The 22,471-nt window shown below is 47.9% G+C and overlaps 1 protein-coding gene across 2 annotated transcripts in view; it reads left to right on the forward strand.

The window, feature by feature from the left end:
• The window catches only part of RXRA (retinoid X receptor alpha), a 118,848-nt gene extending 102,754 nt beyond the window's left edge, over nucleotides 1-16,094 (forward strand). For both annotated transcript variants that reach the window (XM_070758930.1, XM_070758931.1), the window contains 4 exons: nucleotides 4,349-4,481; nucleotides 5,644-5,735; nucleotides 7,760-7,865; nucleotides 12,763-16,094. In XM_070758930.1, coding sequence (XP_070615031.1) covers nucleotides 4,349-4,481; nucleotides 5,644-5,735; nucleotides 7,760-7,865; nucleotides 12,763-12,910 — 479 coding nt within the window. In that variant the 3' untranslated portion in view covers nucleotides 12,911-16,094. The remainder of the gene's footprint in view (nucleotides 1-4,348; nucleotides 4,482-5,643; nucleotides 5,736-7,759; nucleotides 7,866-12,762) is intronic.
• The last annotated feature ends 6,377 nt before the right edge of the window (nucleotides 16,095-22,471 follow it).

The following is a 22,471-nucleotide window of genomic DNA, read 5'->3' on the forward strand; positions in this document are numbered from 1 at the left end:
CTAACTTGGCTCTGCCTGCCTGCCTGCTGTTTATCTTGGTTGTGACTGATAACTGGGCTAGGAATTGCAGCATTCACACAGCCAGAATCGAGGTTGGGATAACACTATCTAACAAAATGAAATTCAATGTAGAGAAAAGAAAAGTTGTACCAGAATATCTCCAGGACCGCCTTCTGCCGCACGAATCCCAGCGACCGGTTAGGTCCCACAGAGTTGGCCTTCTCCGGGTCCCGTCGACGAAATAATGACGTCTGGCGGGGCCCTGGGGAAGAGCCTTCTCTGTGCTGGCCCCGACCCTTTGGAACCAGCTCCCTCCGGAGATCAGAATTGCCCCCACCCTCCTTGCCTTTTGCAAACTCCTAAAAACCCATCTCTGCCATCAGACATGTGGGAATTGATTCCCCTGGGCTGTTTCATTTTATGTATGGTTTGTTTGGGATGCATGACTGTTTTTATAATGAGGGTTTTAAACTGTCCTTTTTTAACCATTAGATTTATTTATTTATTGTATTTATTTTGTCCAATACACAATGAGGGTTTTAGTGGGTATATATCTATATACACATAGTAAAATACATGATGAAGGTTATAGAGGAGATACTCATAGTAAAATATACCTAAGAAAGAATAGAAAAGAAGATATAGTAATAGATCATATCAATGAAAGAATAGAAGAAGAGATATAGGAATAGAAGAAAGGTATAGGAGATATAGGAGAGCAATAGGACAGGGGACGGAAGGTACTCTAGTGCATTTGTACTCGCCCCTTACTGACCTCTTAGGAATCTGGATAGGTCAACCATAGATAATCTAAGGGTAAAGCGTTGGGGGTTTGGGGATGACACTATGGAGTCCGGTAATGAGTTCCACGCTTCGACAATTCGGTTACTGAAGTCATATTTTTTACAACCAAGTTTGGAGCGGTTAATATTAAGTTTAAATCTGTTGTGTGCTGTTGCGTTGTTGTGGTTGAAGCTGAAGTAGTCACCGACAGGCAGGACGTTGCAGCATATGATCTTGTGGGCAACACTTAGATCTTGTTTAAGGTGTCTTAGTTCTAAACTTTCTAGGTCCAGGATTGAAAGTCTAGTCTCATAGTAGGGTATTTTATTTCAAGTGGAGGAATAAAGGGCTCTTCTGGTGAAGTATCTTGGGACATTTTCAAGGGTGTTAATTTGTACTATGTATTGTTGTTGTAAGCCGCTCTGAGTCTCCGGAGAGGAGCGGCATACAAATCTAAATAATAATAATAATAATAATAATAATAATAATAATAATAATAATAACAACAACAACGACAACATGATGCTGTGGCACAGATGATCCACTGGAACTTGTGCTGGAACTACCATTTACCAGTGGCAAAGAACTGGTGGGACCATAAGCCCGAAAAAGTGGTCGAAAATGAGCAAGCAAAACTACTGTGGGACTTCCGATTTCAGACTGACCGAATTCTGAAGCATAACACACCAGACATTGTGATCGTGGAGAAAAGGAAAGTATGGATCATCGACATCGCAATCCCAGGAGACAGCAGAATTGTGGAGAAGCAGCTAGAGAAATTAGTGAAATACGAAGATCTAAAAATCGAGCTGCAACGACTCTGGCATAAGCCCATGAAAGTGGTCCCAGTGGTATTTGGCACGCTGGGCGCAGTACCAAAGGATCTCAGTGGACATTTGAAAACCATTGGAATTGACAAAATCTCCATCTGTCAATTGCAAAAGGCCGCTTTACTGGGATGGGCAAAAATAATTCGCCGCTACATCAAGCAGTCCTAGGTGCTTGGGAAGCGCCCGACTGGTGATGAAATACGAAATCCAGCATAGTGATCTCGTTTGCTGTGTTGTACTGACATAATAATAATAATAATAATAATAATAATAATAATAATAATAATAATAATAATGTTGAAAGGAGCTGACTGGGAGTGATGGGACCTGACATCTCAACCAGTGGGAGGGTTTTAGGACAGGGAATAATACTTTTGACGCAAATATAGTGAGGGATGATTCTTCCAAGTTAAGATGATCTTCTTTAAAAAAAATCCTTTTAAAAAAGAACCTTCAACCCAGTTCTATTCATGAGGAAATTGTTCACATTTTATTACTTACATTGACCCAAACCAAATTTTCAGTCCTCTGCATTATTATTATTATTATTATTATTATTATTATTATTATTATTATGTCAAGAAAAACCAAAAGGACACATATAAACCAGGTGAAACGAGGCTTAATAGCAATAATTCTTGAGAGGGATCTTAGAGCCTTAGTGGACAACCAATGAAATATGAGCTAACAATGTGCAGCAGCAGTCACAAAAACCAACACAATCCTAAATCCATTAACAGAGGGATGCAATCAAAATCAAGTGAGGTATTAATACCATTCTATAAAGCCTTAGCAAGACCACACCTAGAATACTGCAACTATTTTTGGTCACCGCACTATAAAAAGGATGTTGAGACTCTAGAAAGGATGCAGAGAAGAACAAACAGGATGATTAGGGCAGTGTTTCCCAACCGTGGCAACTTGAAGATATCTGGACTTCAATTCCCAGAATTCCCCAGCCAGCATTCGCTGGCTGGGGAATTCTGGGAGTTGAAGTCCAAATATCTTCAAGTTGCCAAGGTTGGGAAACACTGGATTAGGGGACCAGAGATTAAAACATACAATGAGCAGTTGCAAGAACTGGGCATGGCTGGTGTAGTGAAGAGAAGGACCAGGGGACACATGAGAATAGCCTTCCAATACTTGAGGGGCTGCTCTTGAAGGGGGTCAAGCTGGTTTCCAAAGCACCCGAACGCCAGACCTGTCAGATCAAGGGGAGATTCAACCGGAAACAAGACGTTTCCTGACAGTGAGAGCAATCCACCAGTGGAACAGAAGTTGCCTCTGGAAGTTGTGGGAGCTTCATCCCTGGAAGCTTTCAAGAATATGAACTGAATAAACAAATTCTCACAGCCAACCCACACTCAGTAAAAGACCTTGGAATACTAATGTCTAATGACCTAAGTGCTAAAGCCCACTGCAACAATATCGCCAAAAAAGCTTCTAGAGTTGTTAATCTGATCCTACGTAGCTACTGCTCCGACAACCTCACACTACTCACAAGAGCCTACAAAACTTTTGCCAGACCCATCCTCGAATACAGCTCATCTGTCTGGAACCCATACCACATCTCGGACATCAAAACCCTTGAAAACGTCCAAAGATATTTCACCAGAAGAGCCCTTCACTCCTCCACTCGAAACAGAATACCCTACGAAAATAGACTAACAATCCTGGGTCTAGAAAGCTTAGAACTACGGCGCCTAAAACACGATTTAAGTATTGCCCACAAGATCATATGCTGCAATGTCCTACCGGTCAATGACTACTTCAGCTTCAACCGCAACAACACAAGAGCACGCAACAGATTCAAACTCAACACTAACCTGTTCCAAACTTGACTGTAAAAAATATGACTTTAACCATCGAGTCGTGGAAGCGTGGAACTCATTACCGGACTCAATAGTGTCGACCCATAACCCCCAACATTTCTCTCTTAGACTATCCACGATTGACCTCTCCAGGTTCCTAAGAGGCCAAGTAAGGGGCGTACATAAGGGCACTAGTGTGCCTTTCGTTTCCCTGTCCAATTGTCTTTCCCCTATCTCATATATATTTTCTTCCTTTCATATATCTTCTCTATTTTTACATTTATCTCTCTATATATTCATGTCTATTCTCTTCCTATGTATTTGTGTATTGGACAAATGAATGAATGAATAAATAAATAAAATAAATAAGAGATTGGACTGCCATCTCTCAGAAATGGTGTAGGCTCTCCTGCTTCAGGGGGTTGGACCAGATGACCTTCAAGGTCCCTTCCAGCTCTCTTAATCTGTTAAACTCAGACATGCCGATCCACAGCCTTTTGTAGACTTTGCAATAGCAGCTAAGAGGTCTCCCTCCATCGGCTGCGGCTTTCAAAGCTCCCATTTCCCCAAAGCCTTGGGAGTCTGGATCGAGCCACCCAGCCTGACCTGGAAAAGAACTCTGCTTGGATGCAGGACGGTCGGGTGGGAATAACTAAGATTAGCTGATCCCCACCATGGGAAAGGCTAGGGTGACCCCCATGCCTTCTGGGCATTTAAACTATTGAAGCATTCACTTTTAATTCTTTATCCCACTATTGGATCGCATGGAGAGACTGGCTTATTATTCAATTTTATTCTGCCCGGGGCCAAAATATTTCATTTCCTCCTAAAAAGAAGCTCTGTGGGGCCATGACTGCCCCCCCTCCCGCACAAGGCTTTGGATGACTTCTCCCATCCCCCCCCCCCCTTTTTGCTTTCCCCCAGGTTGGAATGAGTTGCTGATCGCTTCCTTCTCCCACCGATCCATCGCGGTTAAAGACGGGATCCTCCTGGCCACAGGCCTCCACGTCCATAGGAACAGCGCCCACAGCGCGGGAGTCGGGGCCATCTTTGACAGGTGAGGAGCAGGGGCCGGGGGAGGCGTTGCCCATTCTCCCCTCTTGTGCCATGGACTTTGTGGTGAAGAACGAGAACACGACCAGCCCTGGGGGCTCCAGAGATTCCGCAAAAGCGGCAGGGAAAGACCCCTGGGGTAGAAACAAGGCCAACTACTATAACGCTCTCTACATGGGGCTACCTTTGAAGAGTGCTCGGAAACTTCAGATCGTGCAGAATGCAGCTGCAAGAGCAATCATGGGCTTCCCAAGATATGCCCATGTTACACCAACACTTCGCAGTCTGCATTGGTTGCCAATCAGTTTCCGGTCACAATTCAAAGTGTTGGTCATGACCTATAAAGCCCTTCATGGCATCGGACCAGAATATCTCCAGGACCGCCTTCTGCCGCATGAATCCAAGCAACCGGTTAGGTCCCACAGAGTTAGCCTTCTCCGGGTCCCGTCGACGAAACAATGTCTTTTGGCGGGACCTAGGGGAAGAGCCTTCTCTGTGGCGACCCCGACCCTCTGCAATCAACTTCCCCCAAAAATTAGGATTGCCCCCACCCTCCTTGCCTTTCGCAAACTCCTTAAAACTCACCTCTGTCGTCAGGCATGGGGAAATTGATTCCCCTGGACCATTTTTATTTTATGCATGGTTTGTGTGAGATGTATGATTGCTTTTTATATGAAGGGGTTTAAATTCTTTTTAAATATTGGATTTGTACTGTTTTTGTTGTTGTGAGCCGCCCCAAGTCTTTGGAGAGGGGTGGCATACAAATCTATTTTTTTTTAAAAAGTAAGTAAGTAAGTAAGTAAGTAAGTAAGTAAGTAAACAAACAAACAAATAAATAAATAAATAAACTTAACAAACTTAATAAATAAATAAACTTAATATTGGATTATTATTATATGCTGTCTTATTATTGCTGTTAGCCGCCCCGAGTCTTTGGAGAGGGGCGGCATACAAATCCAATAAGTAAAAAAAAAAGTAAGTAAGTAAGTAAGTAAGTAAGTAAGTAAGTAAGTAAGTAAGTAAGTAAGTAAGTAAGTAAGTAAGTAAGCAAGCAAGCAAGCAAGCAAGCAAGCAAGCAAACAAACAAACAAACAAACAAACAAACAAACAAACAAACAAACAAACTTAATACCGGTCCCTCTCTTCTTGTGGCTGGGCCCCTGCAGGGTACTGACCGAACTTGTGTCGAAGATGCGAGACATGCAGATGGACAAGACGGAGTTGGGGTGCCTGCGCGCGATCGTCCTCTTCAACCCAGGTAACCCTCTCTTGCACAAGGGAGGAAAGGGAGGGCAGGGGGAGGAAGGCACCCCCATACCCCCTTTGGCGATCTCCCCTTCATCCTGCGCAAAACTGGTCCATGGGGAGTTTGCATGCTTTGAAACTGTCGCTGGGGAATTCTGGGAGTTGAAGTCCAAATATCTTCAAGTGGCCAAGGTTGGGAAACACTGCTTTGGGGGACCTCTCATGCAATCCTGGCTTGGTTCCCACGCCAGCTTCCAACTCACCTTCTTGGTCAACATCCAATGGGCCCTGGGTGACCCTTCTAGGTCAGCATCCAATGGGCCCTGGGTGACCCTTCTAGGTCAGCATCCAATGGGCCCTGGGTGACCCTTCTAGGTCAGCATCCAATGGGCCCTGGGTGACCCTTCTTGGTCAGCATCCAATGGGCCCTGGGTGACCCTTCTAGGTCAGCATCCAATGGGCCCTGGGTGACCCTTCTAGGTCAGCATCCAATGGGCCCTGGGTGACCCTTCTAGGTCAACATCCAATGGGCCCTGGGTGACCCTTCTAGGTCAGCATCCAATGGGCCCTGGGTGACCCTTCTAGGTCAGCATCCAATGGGCCTGGGTGACCCTTCTAGGTCAGCATCCAATGGGCCCTGGGTGACCCTTCTTGGTCAGCATCCAATGGGCCCTGGGTGACCCTTCTAGGTCAGCATCCAATGGGCCCTGGGTGACCCTTCTAGGTCAACATCCAATGGGCCCTGGGTGACCCTTCTAGGTCGGCATCCAATGGGCCCTGGGTGACCCTTCTAGGTCAACATCCAATGGGCCCTGGGTGACCCTTCTAGGTCAGCATCCAATGGGCCCTGGGTGACCCTTCTAGGTCGGCATCCAATGGGCCCTGGGGGACCCTTCTAGGTCAACATCCAATGGGCCCTGGGGGACCCTTCTAGGTCAACATCCAATGGGCCCTGGGTGACCCTTCTAGGTCAGCATCCAATGGGCCCTGGGTGACCCTTCTAGGTCAGCATCCAATGGGCCCTGGGTGACCCTTCTAAGTCGGCATCCAATGGGCCCTGGGTGACCCTTCTAGGTCAACATCCAATGGGCCCTGGGTGACCCTTCTAGGTCAGCATCCAATGGGCCCTGGGTGACCCTTCTTGGTCAGCATCCAATGGGCCCTGGGTGACCCTTCTAGCTCAGCATCCAATGAGCCCTGGGTGACCCTTCTAGGTCAGCATCCAATGGGCCCTGGGTGACCCTTCTAGGTCAGCATCCAATGGGCCCTGGGTGACCCTTCTAGCTCAGCATCCAATGGGCCCTGGGTGACCCTTCTTGGTCAGCATCCAATGGGCCCTGGGTGACCCTTCTAGGTCAGCATCCAATGGGCCCTGGGTGACCCTTCTAGGTCAACATCCAATGGGCCCTGGGTGACCCTTCTAGGTCAGCATCCAATGGGCCCTGGGTGACCCTTCTAGCTCAGCATCCAATGGGCCCTGGGTGACCCTTCTTGGTCAGCATCCAATGGGCCCTGGGTGACCCTTCTAGGTCAGCATCCAATGGGCCCTGGGTGACCCTTCTAGGTCAGCATCCAATGGGCCCTGGGTGACCCTTCTTGGTCAGCATCCAATGGGCCCTGGGTGACCCTTCTAGCTCAGCATCCAATGGGCCCTGGGTGACCCTTCTAGCTCAGCATCCAATGGGCCCTGGGTGACCCTTCTAGCTCAGCATCCAATGGGCCCTGGGTGTCCCTTGTAGGTCAGCATCCAATGGGCCCTGGGTGACCCTTCTAGGTCAGCATCCAATGGGCCCTGGGTGACCCTTCTAGGTCAGCATCCAATGGGCCCTGGGTCACCCTTCTAGGTCAGTGTCCAGTGGGCCCTGGGTGACCCTTCTTGGTCAGCATCCAATGAGCCCTGGGTGCCCACTGGGGCTGCTGTGATCTCAAAGACGCAGTCCCTCCTCCCCACTGCGCTGCCCGTGGCTAGGCAGCCTGCCTTCCCCCCCCATGGCCCCCTCCTCTGTGGCCTCTCAGCCTCCCCTCCTTCTCTTCCAGACTCCAAGGGCCTTTCTAACCCCACTGAGGTCGAGGCACTGCGGGAAAAGGTCTACGCCTCACTGGAGGCCTACTGCAAACAGAAGTACCCCGAGCAGCCAGGGAGGTGAGTGGCTCTCTTCTGCCTTTGAATGACCTTCGCTTGCATGGTGTGGCATCAGTTCCCCAAATTCGTCTCGGGTCGCCTTCTGGCCCTTGTCCTCCCAGATCAACTCGGGCAGTCCGCGGGGATTTCCTGAGTCTTGCAAGGCCTTCATCTTTCGCAGGGGTGGTCTTTTTTTTTTTTTAAACCAGAATCCATCCCCTCCCATTTCCTCTGCGTGATGAAACCAGAGGAATCTAGTGGTAATTATCAAAGGAAGCTGGACCGGGTCCAGGATCCCATCGCTGTAATCTCCAGGCTGGCTGCTTCCCAAGGGGGAGGCTGTTGCGGCTGCTGAGTGCGTGGTTGGGACTCTGCTGACCAGATAGCAGGAGTGTGAGGACCTCGCGGCTGGGAAGGGGAGACCCCTGGGCACAGCTAGAGAAGGGAGGATCCCCCTCTCAGCAGAGTCCTTTCCCTGGGAGCAGCCCTGGGGCTTCTGGTGCTGTGAAGAGGATACTTTTCCCTTAATTTAATTTAATTTATTAAATTTATAAGAAGCTGCCCATCTCCTTTCAGACTCTGGGCAGCGTACAACAAGTAAATAATATAAAAATAGTTTAAGACTCCTAAAATTAAAAAAAAACATTCATTACTTCTGGCCAAGCTGGATGGTCTAGTTCAGTGTTTCCCAACCTTGGCAACTTGAAGATATCTGGACTTCAACTCCCAGAATTCGCTGGCTGGGGAATTCTGGGAGTTGAAGTCCAAATATACTCAAGTTGCCAAGGTTGGGAAACACTGGTCTAGCTGAATGTCCCAAGGCCTGCCAGCAGGCCAGGAGGGAGGGGGCGGTACAGATATCTGGGGAGCAGCTGCTTCCAAAGAGCCGGAGCCGCCACAAGGAAGGCCCTCAAACACAGTCCTGTCAGCCGGCATTGTTTAGCCGACGGGCCCTGGAGAAGGCCAACCCTGTGGGTCCAAATCGGTCGTTGGGCAGAAGACGGTCCCATAAATAGTCAGGCCCCAAGCCAGCCTTTATATTGATAGCCAACATCTTGAATTGTGTCCGGAAGACTGATTGGGAGCCGGTGCGACTTGTGGAGTGTTGGGGTTAACCTAAACCCAAACAGACCAGAGATGTTTGCTGGGGGGGGGGGGGGGGGGGGGCGGCGGGATGGCCAGATGGCCAGGGGAAGAGGGGTGTGTGTGTGTGGCTGTAGATGGCTGCTCCTCTTTTCTTGCTAAATAATAATAATAATAATAGTGAAGCAGTGGAAGTGATGTGCCGGTGCCTGGAGGCTGTTGGGGTCTGGATGGGTGTCAACAGACTCAAACTCAACCCTGATAAGACGGAGTGGCTGTGGGTTTTGCCTCCCAAGGACAATCCCATCTGTCCGTCCATTATCCTGGGGGGGGGGGATCACTGACCCCCTCAGACAGGGTCCACAACTTGGGCGTCCTTCTCGATCCACAGCTCACATTAGAGAATCATCTTTCAGCTGTGGCGAGGGGGGCGTTTACCCAGATCTGCCTGGTGCACCAGTTGCGGCCCTATTTGGACCGGGACTCACTGCTCACAGTCACTCATGCCCTCATCACCTCGAGGCTCGACTACTGCAACATTCTCTACATGGGGCTACCTTTGAAGAGTGTTCAGAAACTTCAGATCGTGCAGAATGCGGCCGCGAGAGCTATCATGGGCTTTCCTAAATATGCCCATGTTACACCAACACTTCGCAGTCTGCATTGGTTGCCGATCGGTTTCTGATCACAATTCGAAGTGTTGGTTATGACCTATAAAGCCCTTCATGGCATCGGGCCAGAATATCTCCAGGACCGTCTTCTGCCGCACGAATCCCAGCGACCGATTAGGTCCTACAGAGTTGGCCTTCTCCGAGTCCCGTCGACGAAACAATGTCGTCTGGCGGGACCCAGGGGAAGAGCCTTCTCTGTGGCGGCCCCGACCCTCTGGAACCAACTCCCCCCAGATATCAGAGTTGCCCCCACCCTCCTTGCCTTTCGTAAGCTCCTTAAAACCCACCTCTGTCATCAGGCATGGGGGAATTGAGATATTCCCTTTCCCCTAGGCTTATAAAATTTATGCCTGGTATGTTTGTATGTGTGATTGGTTTCTTAAATTGGGGTTTTTAAACTACTTTTAATATTAGATTTGTTTATATTGTTTTTTACTGTTGTTAGCCGCCCCGAGTCTACTTATTAATCTAATTAATAATAATAATAATAATAATAATAATAATAATAATAATAGTAATAATTTATTAGATTTGTATGCCGCCCCTCTCCGAAGACTCCTCCTGCGAGTGGTGGGACCAAAGAAAGGCAGCCAAGCTAATCCAGGACTTTCCGTCCTGCTCTTCCCTGGCAGCCCTGTGGGGACATGACCAAACATGCACCCACCCACCCCAGCCCCCTCCTGAAACATCCTTTCCCTCCCCCCCCCCCAGTCTTCCTGTTACCCTCCAGCCAAAGAGTTCTTAAAAGCTGGTTATTCCATAATAAACTGTTTCTGCACATCTGTCATCTGTTTTAGTTTAACTGCGAAGGGCTCGGAGGGGGAGACTGGCAGGGTTGGGTTCGGATTTCCCTGGCCCTGCTCCCGCCCACCCGCCCTATTTGCCAGCTCAGCATTTGAAGGGAATGATGACTCAGGGTGCAGCCACCCCCCAGACCCTGTCTCCAGCAGACCCCCAACCCTTGAAGGCACTCGGGGGAGACCCCCAGACCCCTCACGGAGGGCCTGAAGGGAAGAGCCTGGGGGCAGGAGGGGCTTCCTGAAAGCGGATGCAGCCTCTTGGAGCCCTCTGTGCGTGTGTGTGTTTGTGTGTGTCTGTTGTGGCATTTCCGGAATCAAAGGAAGCAGCAGTGAGATCTGGAAACTGGAGGCCAAACGTTCGATGGGGGTTTCTCAGGGGCCCTGAGGAGCCTCATTTGCACAGCCAGCTATGCTTGGCCATCCAGGGGCCTCCTCTTGAACTCAGGTGGGAGACACACGAAGCCAAGCACGTCTCCTGGCCTTGTGCCACAGGCTCACAAACACAATTGTCTGTGGAAGGGCAACCCAATTAAAAAAACAGTAGCCAAGGGGCCAATCACAGCTGGTATTATTATTATTATTATTATTATTATTATTATTATTATTATTATTATTATATTATTATTATTATTATTATTATCATCATCATCATCATCATCATCATCATCATCATCATTATTATTATGTCAATACAAGACAGCAAACGAGATCACTATGCTATATTTCGTATTTCATCACCAGTCGGGCGCTTCCCTATTATTATTATTATTATTATTATTATTATCATCATCATCATCATCATCATCATCATCATCATTATTATTATGTCAATACAACACAGCAAACGAGATCACTATGCTGTATTTTGTATTTCATCACCAGTCGGGCGCTTCCCTATTATTATTATTATTATTATTATTATTATTATCATCATCATTATTATTATGTCAATACAACACAGCAAACGAGATCATTATGCTGTATTTCGTATTTCATCACCAGTCGGGCGCTTCCCAAGCACCTAGGACTGCGTGATGTAGCGGCGAATTATGTCTGCCCATCCCAGTAAAGCGGCCTTTTGCAATTGACAGATGGAGATTCTGTCAATTCCGATGGTTTTCAAATGTCCGCTGAGATCCTTTGGCACTGCGCCCAGCGTGCCAAGGACCACTGGGACCAGTTTCACTGGCTTATGCCAGAGTCGTTATTGTTGTTGTTGTTGTTGTTGTTGTTATTATTATTATTATTATTATTATTATTATTATTATTATTATTATTTAGATTTGTATGCCGCCCCTCTCCGGAGACTCGGAACGGCCCACAACAACAAAACAGTACAAATCCAATGGCTAAAACAATTTAAAACCCTTAATATAAAAAACAATAATACATCTCATACAAACCATATGTAAAACGGAAACGGCCCAGGGGAATCAATTTCCCCATGCCTGACGGCAGAGGTGGGTTTTAATGAGTTTGCGAAAGGCAAGGAGGGTGGGGACAATCCTAATCTCCGGGGGGAGTTGATTCCAGAGGGTCGGGGCCGCCACAGAGAAGGTTCTTCCCCTGGGTCCTGCCAGACGACATTGTTTTGTCAACGGGACCCGGAGAAGGCCAACTCTGTGGGATCTAACTGCTCACTGGGGTTCGTGCGGCAGAAGGCGGTCCCGGAGACATTCTGGTCCGATGCCATGAAGGGGTTTATAGGTGATAACCAACACTTTGAATTGTGACCGGAAACTGATCGGCAACCAATGCAGACTGCAGAGTGTTGGTGTAACATGGGCATAGCTGGGGAAGCCTATGATTGCTCTCGCAGCTGCATTCTGCACGATCTGAAGTTTCTGAACACTCTTCAAAGGTAGCCCCATGTAGAGAATGTTACAGTAGTCGAACCTCGAGGTGATGAGGGCATGAGTGACTGTGAGCAGTGAGTCCAGGTCGGGCCGCAACTGGTGCACCAGGCAAACCTGGGCAAACACCCTCCTCGCCAAAGCTGAAAGATGGTTCTCTAATGTAAGCTATGGATCGAGGGGGACGCCCAAGTTGTGGACGCTCTCTGAGGGCGTCAATAATCCCCCCCCCCAGGGTGATGGACGGACAGATGGAATTGTCCTTGGGAAGCAAAACCCACAGCCACACCGTCTTATCAGGGTTGAGTTTGAGTCTGTTGACACCCATCCAGGCCCCAACAGCCTCCAGGCATCACTTCCACTGCTTTAACTTTAACAACCCAGCAATAAAATGAAGGAAAGAACCATTGACCCCCAGAGGAGAATGGGGCCAAGGCAGGTGAAAAGTCCCCCTCTGTACGGACGGACGAACGGAGGGTTGTGACGTGACGCCCCTTCTTCTCATTTCCAGGTTTGCCAAGCTGCTGCTCCGCCTCCCTGCCCTGCGGTCCATCGGCCTGAAGTGCTTGGAGCACCTCTTCTTCTTCAAACTCATAGGGGACACGCCCATCGACACCTTCCTGATGGAGATGCTGGAAGCGCCACACCAGGCCACTTAAAAGGATACTGGGCCAGGCCAGTGGCTTTCCTCGGCCCAGAAGACTGCCCCCCCCCACTGGGACCTCCACTCTGTGACCCATCCTCCCCCACCACACACACAAGGGGGGCCGCCTACCCCCTCCATGCCCCACCCGCCACCTGGGAACGTTGGTGTGGCCCTTTCACTGCCTCCGCAAACAACTTGCATCCAGGGACAAACGGCTTCTGCAAACGGTTACCGGGGCCTGCTTGGACGTGGGGCCTCACCGTGGCTTTGATCCCCAGGTGCAGAATGGAAGGCTTGGTGGACTCTGTAAATGCCTCTTGACTGAAGAAGGAGGATTATGGGAAGCACGTCAGGTGCTGCTGGTGGGCAAAGGAGAGGCCGGGAAGGGGGCGGTCAAGCTGCTCCTGCAGGCCTCCAGATGTGGCCCTTCCTGGGCGTGAGCGAAGCCAGGCTGTCTCCTCAAGGCAGAGGTGGGCAGGGCTGCCGGCCAGGTTTCTCTGCCCCTGCTTGCTGATGCGGGCAGACAAGGGGGGCAGAGTGTCTTGGCTGATGGGTGGCAGGCTGAGCGCCCCCCCTCCCCAAATCCTTTCACAACTGTGCTCTCTTTTCATTGGGAGGGCAGGAGCGGAGGGGTCTGGCTGTGCAAAGTGGGATTTGGGGGCCGCTAGATGTGGGTGGCATGGGGCTTTCCTGGCCCCTCGCTTTGCAAGCGCCAGTGCCTGGGGGCAGGCAGGCTCTCTCGGGGCAGAGAAGCCGGTGGGCTTCCCATTGCCAGAGACGTGGGGTGGGTGCTAGATTGGGGGCCAACTGGGAAAGCACCTGCCCTCCCCGAAGCTCCCCGAAACGCCCCGTCTTCTGCCCTGGCGGCAACCAGCTGCCCTGGACGGAGCCTGAAATGAGGGGAGGAAGGCCAGGGGCCTCTGCAGGAGTCCCTGCTCTGCTTAGGAGACAGGTCGGTGTAGTGTGTGTGCGCGGGGAGGGGCGGGGGAGGTTTTGAGAATAAAAGCTTGTCCCTTTTCACTTCACCCAAAAGAGGAGAAACAAAAAAGCATTCGAGCTGCTACATCAAGGCAGGTTCAGGCATTTTCCCCCCTTCAAGGCCTCTGAGGCTGCCTGCTCTTCCCTCCCCCAACCCCCAAGGCTGACACCCACCCAAATGTGGCTTGGAGAGAGTTGGGGCTCCGAGTCAACCAGGGCTGCCGATTGAAGGGCCGCTTCAGTGGAGCTTCTCTGGGCAGGGAGAGTGTATCGGGGGGGGGGGGGTCCTTTCCAAGATAACACAGGAGGCCCAGTTCAGACTGGGGTCCAGCATGGGGAGGGAATTGGGAGGCACCTGGGGGTTTTCTGCAGATTTTGCATTCAGGAAGGGAGGGGGCGGAGGGGGGGGGCGCTGGCTGCAGGTGGGGAAGAAGAAGATCCAGGCAGGCTCCCCTGCCCCTCGCCCACTTGCCTGGGCAGGGAAAGCGGTGGGGTTTTTTTCCCCCCTTTTGGGCTCCCCTTGCCCCCTCCCAAGCGCCCAGGATCCCCTTGGGGAGGGAAACCCCCAGACCCTCCCTTGCCATGGGGGGGAGGGCGAGCAGCCTTCTGCGATCTGCTAGGACGGGGGGGGGGGGAGCAGCTCATTGACTCCCGAGCTGCTGGGATCGGTTGTGCCCCCCCCCCCCCCCCGGCTGAACCAGGCCAGGTACCAGAAGCCAGGGGGGGCGGGGGGGACAGGGACTTTCAGGTGGGCGACGGGCTGGAACCTGCTCAGGTGCAGCAGCTGAGCTCGGCTCATCTGTCGAGGGCTTCAGTTCAAATTTCTGGGGGACCGCGGGGGGGAGAAGTGGCGCAGCTCCCAAGCCCATCTCCCCCGCCCCCCGGGGAGCCCAGCAAGCTTGCAGCCCATGGTCGGACCCCTGTGGGCACTTCCTTCCCCCCACCCTGCCCGTTGGTTACCTGCCCAGGTAGCCCTCCGGAGCCCCCGGGCCTTGAAAGGGAAACAGTTCTGCCTTCGGGAGCCAGCCTGCAGAGGGGCCAGCCGTAGAGCTGGGAGGCGGAGCACGAAGGGGGATGCAGACAAACAGAGTGGGGGGCTGGGCAGGTGGCGCGATGCGTGGTGTGTATACATGTATGTAGTGTAGATATATACACTGTATAAATATCCCCATTCACATATGCATAATATCCCCCCCCCCCGCCTTTGGGGTTAACTTTCTGCTCTTCTTTTTTTCCTAATCTTTCTTTCTTTCTTTCTTTCTTTCTTTTCTTCTTTCCTTCCTTCCTCCCTCCTTTCTTTCTTTCCTTCCTTCTTTCTTTCTTTCCTTCTTTCTTTTCTTTATTTCCTTCCTTCCTTCTTTCTTTCCTTCCTTCTTTCTTTTCTTCTTTATTTCCTTCCTTCCTTCTTTCTTTCCTTCCTTCCTCCCTCCCTCATTTCTTTCTTCCTTTCCTTCTTTCCTTCTTTCCTTCCTTCTTTCTTTCCTTCCTTCTTTCTTTCTTTCCTTCCTTCTTTCTTTCTTTTCTTCTTTCTTTCTTTCTTTCTTCCTGTTTTACTTGCTTCGTGAAAGGGAGGACTCTGCCTCCCCCCACCCACCCACCCCCTGATGGCGAACAGAACGGGAGCTTTTGGAACCCGAGTGGAGAGAAACACATCTATTTTCAGATGCCGGAGTGGGGAGAAGTGGAGGGGGGGGGCTTCTAGGGAAAAGAGAGGCCGCCTTTCCCTCTCCGGAGCTCGTAGCTGAAGCAGGTTGAGAAAAAGAAAAAAAAATTAAATGAAAGAAGGTGAGCAAAATAAGTGTCAATAAAAGTTAAATATCTATTTTTGTACAAATGTAATTTTATCCCTTGCGTATGCTTAGATAATTGGGGGGGGGGGTGTTACTGCTTTTATAGCAGGGGTCTCCAACCTTGGTAACTTTAAGCCTGGCAGACTTCAACTCCCAGAATTCCCCAACCAAAGTAAGGTTGGAGATCCCTGTTTTATAGGATTTGTCCTAAATCTCTCATATATTCTCAGCCTTAAGACTCCTCTAATGAAGTGAAAGGCAAACTTTATTTGGTGTTCCAATTTCTTGATCTTGATCTACACAAAATATAGCCGGCCTCTGGGTTGCGCCTCTCCGAGATTCTTTTGCAGCATTAACTCTACTGTGAAATCACGACTCTATATTATTGTTCACTAAAAAAAAAAATAAAGTTAATAATTAAAAAAAAAATCCGCTGGAAATGCCAGTATTTTGACAAAATGTATTAGGATTGGTTTATTTTTTTTAAAAAAAGGTAAAAGAAAATAATATGAGCGTTCTAAGTTCTCTTGTTTTGTACGTTCTACAATCTCTTCAATAGAGCCACCTTTCGTTTATTTCTTGCTAATTAGATGAAGTCCAAGAATGTTTTTGTAAGGGAAAGGAAGGAAAGCTGGTCTGAAAATGGTTCTGGGGTTGGACTAGATCAGGGGTAGGCAAAGTTGGCTCTTCTATGACATGTGGACTTCAACTCCCAGAATTCCTGAGCTAGCATGATTGGCTCAGGAATTCTGGGAGTTGAAGTCCACAAGTCATAGATTAGCCAACTTTGCCAACTCTTGCACTAGATGACCTATACGGTTCCTTCCAAGTCTGTTAATTTGCTTGAAGGATGGTGAAGATTCAAATCTCTGGTTCTGGATGTGAGCAGGCGATTCCATTGCCCCCCGGCCAGTCCGTTGCAGAGGGGAGGGAAACCTGCCCTGCCCTCCCCAGGGATTTTTCTTTCAGGGATCTCTGAGCCTCTTTGCAATGAGAAAATATTATTTTACTGAAAGAGTAGTAGATCCTTGGAACAAACTTCCAGCAGACGTGGTTGGTCAATCCACAGTAACTGAATTTAAACATGCCTGGGATAAACATAGATCCATCCTAAAATAAAAATACAGGAAATAGTATAAGGGCAGACTAGATGGATCATGAGGTCTTTTTCTGCCGTCAGTCTTCTATGTTTCTATGTTTCTATGCTCTGTTGGGCAAATGGCTCATTCCACAGGTTCATAATGGCAACTGATGCCCCAGCCAGAAGCATCTCCTCCCATTCTGGCAGGATTTCATCTCTTAATTCCCCTTGCAACATCTTTACTGAGTTGCTTCCATCACTAAATATTTCCCTTTATTTTTCTACCTTTCCCCCACTCCCATTATACTATTCAGTAACTATACAAACAGATGGGGGTCTGTTTTGTGATTCTGGCAATATACGAACTGAACAAATAAACAGCATTTTCTGTAAGCAGGTATTGAGGTTCAGGTCTGTTTTTAAAGTCATTCGCTTGGGTACCAGTAATTCATATTAAAATGATAAATTATTATGCCGGCCGTTCTTGATTTGGATCTTGCCTTGATAAATATGCACTGGTTTAAGAAGAGGCTTTTAAAGAGAGACGAGAGAGCCACCTGACTGAAATGACATATTGCTTGAGCAGGGGATTGGACTAGAAGACCTCCAAGGTCTCTTTATTTATTCATGTATGTATGTATGTATGTATGTATGTATGTATGTATGTATGTGTTGGTTGGTTGATTGATTGATTGATTGATTGATTGATTGAATTTGTATGCCGCCCCTCTCCGTAGACTCGGGGCGGCTAACAACAATAATAAAAACAGCATGTAAATCCAATACTGCAACAACTAAAAACCCCTTATTTTAAAACCAATCATACCTACAAGCAAACATACCATGCATAAATTGTAGAGGCCTAGGGGGAAAGAGTATCTCAGTCCCCCCATGCCTGACGGCAGAGGTGGGTTTTAAGGAGCTTACGAAAGGCGAGGAGGGTGGGGGCAATTCTAATCTCCGGGGGGGAGTTGGTTCCAGAGGGCCGGGGCCGCCACAGAGAAGGCTCTTCCCCTGGGCCCCGCCAAACGACATTGTTTAGTTGACGGGACCCGGAGAAGGCCCACTCTGTGGGACCTAACTGGTCGCTGGGATTCATGCAGCAGAAGGGTGTCCCTGAGATAATCTGGTCCAGTGCCATGAAGGGCTTTATAGGTCATAACCAACACTTTGAATTGTGACCGGAAACTGATCGGCAGCCAATGCAGACTGCGGAGTGTTGGTGTTATATGGGCATTTTTGGGAAAGCCCATGATTGCTCTCGCAGCTGCATTCTGCACGATCTGAAGTTTCCGAACACTTTTCAAAGGTAGCCCCAACTCTTCAGAGAATGAGGGAGGGTCAGCCCAGAGGGTGTTGGCTGTGGGGCTTGCCTGAATGCGGAGGTTGGCACAGAAGGCCGAGAACCACACAACTCCTCCACTGGCACATTCAACATCCTTTAGAGTGTGGAGGGGTTGGGGGGGGCAGACCTCAGAGGCCCCCCAGCAAGGGGAGGGGGGAAACTGAGAAGGCAGAGAATTGGGTGGGGCCAGAGAATTGGGTGGAATGGGTGATGGGTGAAGTTGGAGAAGGATGCCAGGAGAAGGGCACTAAGGAAGTCAGCTGTGTTTTTTCTGCGGTGCTTTTTTGAGCTGTTATACCTGTTCGGGCCACACGAGGGCGTGCTTTTCTTTTCCTTAACTGTAACGCTGAAGCCATCGGTGGCCTTTTTGAATTGGTTTAACTCTTGAAGGGTTCCTTCTGTGCCTGTGTTGCGGCTCCTGTACTTAAAATCCGTTAACAGGGTTTATTCCCTTTTGTGTCTCATATTCCTTTTTGACCATAGGATGGCACGGTTTTCTGTCCCTTGGCGATAGTGCTGGGGCCATCGAAAAGGCCTCAATGTTAAATCCTACAAGATGGAAAACTCTGCCGTTCTGTGGTCAAAACAGATATTGCAGCCACAAAAAGAAATCAACCTTTTTAATAGGATTTTCAAGTTATTACCCTGTATATTTTAAAAATATTATTAATATTAATAGGTTAACAGGAGGTGCCTTTGCTGCGACTCAGGGACAGAAAAAGAAATCCTGTTTCAAAAGCCTTAAAACATGTTAAAGCCTACGATGGCCCATTAATACTACCGTAACGATGTTTTAATAATAAAGGATAATCGTTCTTCACATACAACCAACACAAAACCTACACAACTGACTCTTACATAAGGTGACCAGATTTTAACATTGGTAAAGTGGGACACCAGTGACTGAGGGGTGGGGGGTGTTCCATAAAATAAATAAATAAAATAAGTTACCTAAATTATCTGAGATGCGGAGAGTGTGTATATGTCGTTGAAGAGAACCGGATGGTATTTTTCTCTGGGCTGGGTCAATGAATTTTGATGTTACTACTTGATTTATGCAATTAAAATCAATATTTGGTTTAGAACCCGTTTTTTTCTTTTACAAATGATAAATAGGATGCAATAAAACGGGTAGGATTATGCAATCTATGATTAAACAATTCTTGATTTAATATATATTGAGACGGAAAAGATTTTAAGTGTGAGATGTGCCTAAATAGAATATTTGAATATTTACTACATGGAAATTCATACAAATTAGCTATACTGATTTTGTTGAATATAAGGAAAATTTGATAATTATGATGAAAATGAATATAAGATAAAACAGTTAACAATGTTTAAAGTTATTTTAAAGGTGCTTGGTTACGATGAAGGAATAAGAAAAAACAGGAGTGAAGGAGTTAATGGGTAGTAGGAGGAGATGGAGAAAGAGGGAGGGAGTGCAAGAAAGAACAAGAAGAGGGGCAGACTGGTGATGGATAAGAACAAAAATAAATAAGAGATGGATTCTGGAATAATGGACTACATTGTGTAACCATATATGATGCCTGTTATATTGAAAGCTATATAATGTAAATTTATTTATGAGAAGATGGAGAAAAATTTAAAAAAATATTGGCAAAAAAAAGAACAAACTTTTGCAGTAGAGCAGGGATCCCCACACTTGGCAATTTTAAGACTTGTGGACTCCAACTCCCAGAATTCCTCAGCAAGCAAAGCAAAGGGAGTTTGAAGTCTATGAGTTTTAAAGTTGCCAAGGTTGGAGATCCCTGCTCTAGTGCAGTGTTTGCCAACCTTGGCAACTTGAAGCTATTTGGACTTCAACTCCCAGAATTCCCCAGCCAGCATTCGCTGGCTGGGGAATTCTGGGAGTTGAAGTCCAGATAACTTCAAGTTGCCAAGGTTGGCAAACACTGCTCTAGTGGATCACAGCCACTGAGATAGATGCCTTGGGAATTTACCCTCTGCAATCCCAGCTGGCTTCCCTCTCCCCCCAAGAAAATCCCAAAGGACATTTTACCTGTTCCCACAGCTCTCGACCGGCAGGCAACGCGCTCTGCAAGGGGCCCTTCAGCTCTCACGGCCGATCACTTGCAGAGATATTGCCCAGGCTGCTCTGCACAAAGAGACCGGCGCTTCCAAAGACCCAAAGAACAGCTGAGGAAAAAGGCCGGGCTTTTCCTCAGGGAGCAACGTGGGAGGAGCAGAAAGTTCCCGGGGAAAGAGAACAGCTGAAGGGAAATTGAGAGGAGGGGGGTTTCCAAAGGCGGAGGGGGGACGACCGCTGAAAACTGACAGGAAGTAGATCGTGCTTAGAAGGGCGTTGCAAAAGGAAGTTGGTGAGGGATGCCAGGAGAAGGGCACAAAGGAAGTTGGCCATGCTTAGAAGGGCGCTGCGAAAGGAAGTTGGTGAGGGATGCCAGGGGAAGGGCACAAAGGAAGTCGGCCATGCTTAGAAGGGCGTTGAGAAAGGAAGTTGGTGAGGGATGCCAGGAGAAGGGCACTAAGGAAGTCGGCCATGCTTAGTAGGGCACTGCAAAAGGAAGTTAGTGAGGGATGCCAGGAGAAGGGCGCAAAGGAAGTCGGCCATGCTTAGAAGGGCGCTGCGAAAGGAAGTTGGAGAAGGATGCTATGAGAAGGGCACTAAGGAAGTTGGCTGTGTTTTTTCTGCAGCTCGGCACCGCCGGGCTTTTTTGAGCTGTTATACCTGTTTGGGCCACACGAGGGCGGGATTTTCTGTCCCTTAACTGTGGCACTGAAGCCATTGGCAGCCTTTTGAATGGTTTAACTTCTGAAGAGTTCCTTCTGTGCCTGCGTTGCGGCCCCCGGGCCTCCTGTTCCCCTGTGAATGTTAATAAGGAGTTTAATAATAAATATACAGAATAATAAACTTAAAATCCATTAACAGGGTTTATTCCCTTTTGTGTCTCATATTCCTTTTTGACCATAGGGTTGCATGGTTTTCTGTCCCTTGGCGATAGCGTTGAGTCCAGGGAAAAGGCCTAGGATGGCCTCAATGTTAAATCTTATGAGACGGAAAACTGTGCCGTTCTGTGGTCAAAACAGATATTGCAGCCACAAAAAAACCCCAATCTTTTTAATAGGATTTTAAAGTTATTATCCTGTATATTTTAAAAATATTAATATTATTAATAGGTTAACAGGAGGTGCCTTTGCTGCAACTCAGAAAAAGAAATCCTGTTTCAAAAGCCTTAAAACAAGTTAAAGCCTACGATGACCTATTAATACTAATGATGTTTTAATAATAAAGGATAATCGCTCTTCACATACAAACAACACAAAAGTTACACAACTGACTCTTACACAACTGACTCAATGCAGAACCAGCTGCACTTCACACAAAATGGCCCCTGAAACCATCAGGAAGCTCACAGAGTCACAATTCAGGTGAATTGGTAGTAAAAAATGCTTTTAAAAAACTTTTAAAAAGATTCATCAGCTGTACTTCCTGATCTTTGGAACCTTTTTCTTAATCCTTTTTAAAAGCATTTTTTTTACTACCAGTTCATGGAACCTGGGTCTCAGTTGAAGGGTGGCATAGAAATCGAATAGATTAGATTAGATTAGATTGGATGGATGTATGGATGGATGGATGTTCTGCCGGCGTGTTTCAACCACCCGTAATTAGTCCAGGAAGACACACCACATGATAAAAGGAAAACCCAAAAGTTTTTATAAACAGAAAAACAGAAACAGCTCCCTTTTTAAAATGTCAAAGGGATTTTCTGGTATACACAAGGCACAGGTTAAATGCAATCCAGTTGCTCACCCAATAACTGGGAAATTGAGTCCAATTCTAAAGTCCAGAGAGTCCACACACAATCTTGAACAGCACAAAAACCACGATCTTGACGAAACAATGAATCAGATAAACTGCCATGAGGCTAAAACACCAGGTTGCACTTTTATCTGTAGCACTAATTACAGCAGCCCCACCCAACCACAGGTGGCCTCATTTTCTCTTGTAATAATCCTTCAGTTGTTGTCTCCTATGCATCACTCTACGCATGCGTGGATGTGTCATTAATTCTTGTTCAGAATCCAAGGATGATACAGATGATTGATCTCCTCCTGGGCTGCTGCCAAACTCCCCTCTTTCCTGTCACTCACGCTTCCTTGATCAGAGGAGGCTTCGTCGGCAGATTCCATCGGGAGCACGACAGGCCTGTGGCATGTGGATGTTTCCCCCACATCCACCTGCACATTCCTTGGGGCAGGAGCTGGGCCAGAGCTAACCACAACAGATAGATAGATAGATAGATAGATAGATAGATAGATAGATAGATAGATAGATAGATAGATAAGAGAGAGAGAGAGAGAGATGATAGATAAGAGAGAGAGAGAGAGAGAGAGAGA

This window comes from Erythrolamprus reginae, chromosome 8, assembly GCF_031021105.1.
Source record: "Erythrolamprus reginae isolate rEryReg1 chromosome 8, rEryReg1.hap1, whole genome shotgun sequence".
Taxonomy (NCBI): Eukaryota; Metazoa; Chordata; class Lepidosauria; order Squamata; family Dipsadidae; genus Erythrolamprus; species Erythrolamprus reginae.